Source organism: Phaseolus vulgaris, chromosome 11, assembly GCF_000499845.2.
Source record: "Phaseolus vulgaris cultivar G19833 chromosome 11, P. vulgaris v2.0, whole genome shotgun sequence".
Lineage (NCBI taxonomy): Eukaryota > Viridiplantae > Streptophyta > Magnoliopsida > Fabales > Fabaceae > Phaseolus > Phaseolus vulgaris.
In genome coordinates this window covers 51375798-51378390 of record NC_023749.2, presented here as the reverse complement: position 1 = coordinate 51378390, position 2593 = coordinate 51375798, and the positions used below count along the sequence as shown (strand labels likewise).

General features: G+C 31.5%; 1 protein-coding gene across 1 annotated transcript; it reads right to left on the bottom strand.

Annotated features, from left to right (window-relative positions):
• Positions 1-844: 844 nt before the first annotated feature.
• On the bottom strand, positions 845-2005 carry LOC137830520 (cytosolic sulfotransferase 15-like). Its single transcript, XM_068637929.1, has one exon. The coding sequence runs from the start codon at positions 1964-1966 to the stop codon at positions 986-988; it is 981 nt and encodes a 326-aa protein (XP_068494030.1). The 5' UTR covers positions 1967-2005; the 3' UTR covers positions 845-985.
• Between the last annotated feature and the right edge of the window lie 588 nt (positions 2006-2593).

Below are 2593 nucleotides of genomic sequence, written 5' to 3'. Positions count from 1 at the left end.
AAATACTTTTTATTTTTATTTTTCATATTTACTAAATTATTTTTGCAAATAATATTTATGTATATTTATATGTTAAAATGAGTCGTGGTATAAATAACTTCAAAAACCATATTGACTAAGCTCAATAAAACTTTCTGTCTCCTCTTATTTAAATAATTTTATATTAGACCATTTTTCCATTCAATATTATAAATTTTAATTTTTGGAAAAAAATTGTTTATGTGGGCTGGTCCGCGGGTTACTAGTTATGCGGGGTAGATCAGTAAAATGAGACCGCACTCCTAGCGCAGGACAGGCCAACCCGACCCACATTTTGCTCACGGGGTGAGCCAGCCCACTTTGTCACGCTAGACACACTAGCTTTTATTTTTATTTTTAGTTTGTCCAATTTTGCATCGGCTAGGTCGATGCAAATTCTGATTTATTTTTATTCTTTTTCCGTTTTGCTTGGTTGACGCATTATGGCGATTTTGATACATTTGCGTAGATCTCAACAATGATATTTTATCCCTGTTTACGTCATAAGTTTCACATCAGTTTGACTCACGCAATTTATGTTGCTGTTGTTGACCTACACAAATTATCTTTGCTTCCACGCTTTTCTCCTCAACTTCTTTACCAACACATAACACCGATGTTTATTCATTGATTTTCATTTCTACCAACAAAAAAAATGATGTTTTTTTGTAGTTATTTCACCTTCCAGAAAGAAGTGTTTCATCTTTGCCACATTGCCCAATATATACAACAGTGAGCAATTCTTAATACAAAACTCGAGAGTCATGGATGAAAGAATTGTAAGAGACAAGAACTTGGAAGCTAGATAATTTTTTTTATTGGCTGGAAGCTATATAAACATAGTTCTTTATTTATCAAAAGCGTGACAACAGTACATCTTTATTTATTAAAAGCAAAGATCACAATATCATTTGTTCTATACAATACAACATGTTGGCTAATATGGACTCGCATATTACATTGAAATCTAAGAATGCACTTTAAACGATAGACCTGATCCACCTAATTTTTCTTCAATGATTTTGGATAACTTTTCTATCATTGAAGGAGAAAAGTAATTTATCCAATCTCCTATTTCACCCTTCCGAAAGAAATTTTTCTTCTCTACACCATTTAATATACATCCTGATTTGTTCACTTCCAAATCCTTCATCTTCTCAAATCTACATAGTTTGATTATGTGTTCAATCACTGTGTTACTCTCTCCTCCTTGAGTGATAGGAGAGTCCAAGAACTCTGCAATTCTTTTCACATGAAAAACTGTATCCTCTTTAAGATCTTCATACTTTAAGAACAAAACTTTGTTTCGTCTAGTTATGCTTTCCTTCCAGTAACCTAACATATGACTCCACCATGGACCAAACCCCATTATCCCATTGCAGTACTTTTCAAATGCTTCCTCGAAGATGAATTCAGGTGAAGACACTGGCTTTATTTTATTAAAGAATTCCCATACTGAAACAAAAGTATCAAATGGATTTCTACATATATAAATAATCTTGCAATTGGATTTTGTGATGGATTGAGGTAATGAAGGGAATGGTAAGTGAGTAGAAAGAAGTCTTGGCTCACTCTTGTTGGAGAGGGAAAGAATTTGGTCATGCAAATCATGAGAATACATAAATTCAGGGAAGGGCACAAGTTCATGAGGATTGGAAGAGAGTAATGGATGGTTGTCGAAAGAGGAAAACTGTTGATGGTTTACAATGGCAAAAGTAAGGGCTTTCAACCAGGTAGTACCTGATTTTGGAAAGCTGGCAACAAAAACATCATTGTCTTTTGCATCAAAATGTTTTTGAAACTTGTTCACTCCTTCAACAGAATTTGTTGGACACCAAAAATCTTGAAATAGATGGAGATAGGGTCCTGCACCCAAACCACTCTCCTTGGGAAGGGAGATGATTATTTCGTTTTCTTCATTTGCTTGTTTGTGACTTGCCAAAGCCATTGGAGTGGCTTCAATATGAATGGTGAGTGAATACTAGAATTGGATGAAAACATAGCTTAGCAGGAGATAGCTTTTATAGAACTTATTAAATTAATTTCTAGATTTCCAGCTTTTTACTTGTATTAATTTCTAGATTTTCCAGTGTTTTCTGAGTTACTTTTTATTCTTCCATCCTCAGTATATTCATAATCACAAACAAATATTTATTAAATAATTTTTTTCAAAAAAATAATCAAATTAAAAAAATTAAATATTATAAAAAATTGTGAATATATATTAATTTAAAAATGCGAATAATATTATAAAAAATTATGTATAAATATTTTAATTTTAAAAGAACGTAAAGTAAAATAATAATTTAAATATATTTTATAGAAAATACTTTTTTTTTTAACTTTTGAACTTAACTAACTTTAACTTTTTATTGCCAGTTCTGATTAGTGAACTTTCACTTTTGTGTTCATACAACATAATCAGCACTACGACAAAATGCTAACCCTACAAAAAAACTGACCACATGCAATGTTTATCTTAAAAACTCAAACTGCCATAAACTAAACTGTTTTGAAAATGCAAATTAAATGAGTTAAAGAAAGTGGTTGCAGACATATAATTGATAGGTGGGGT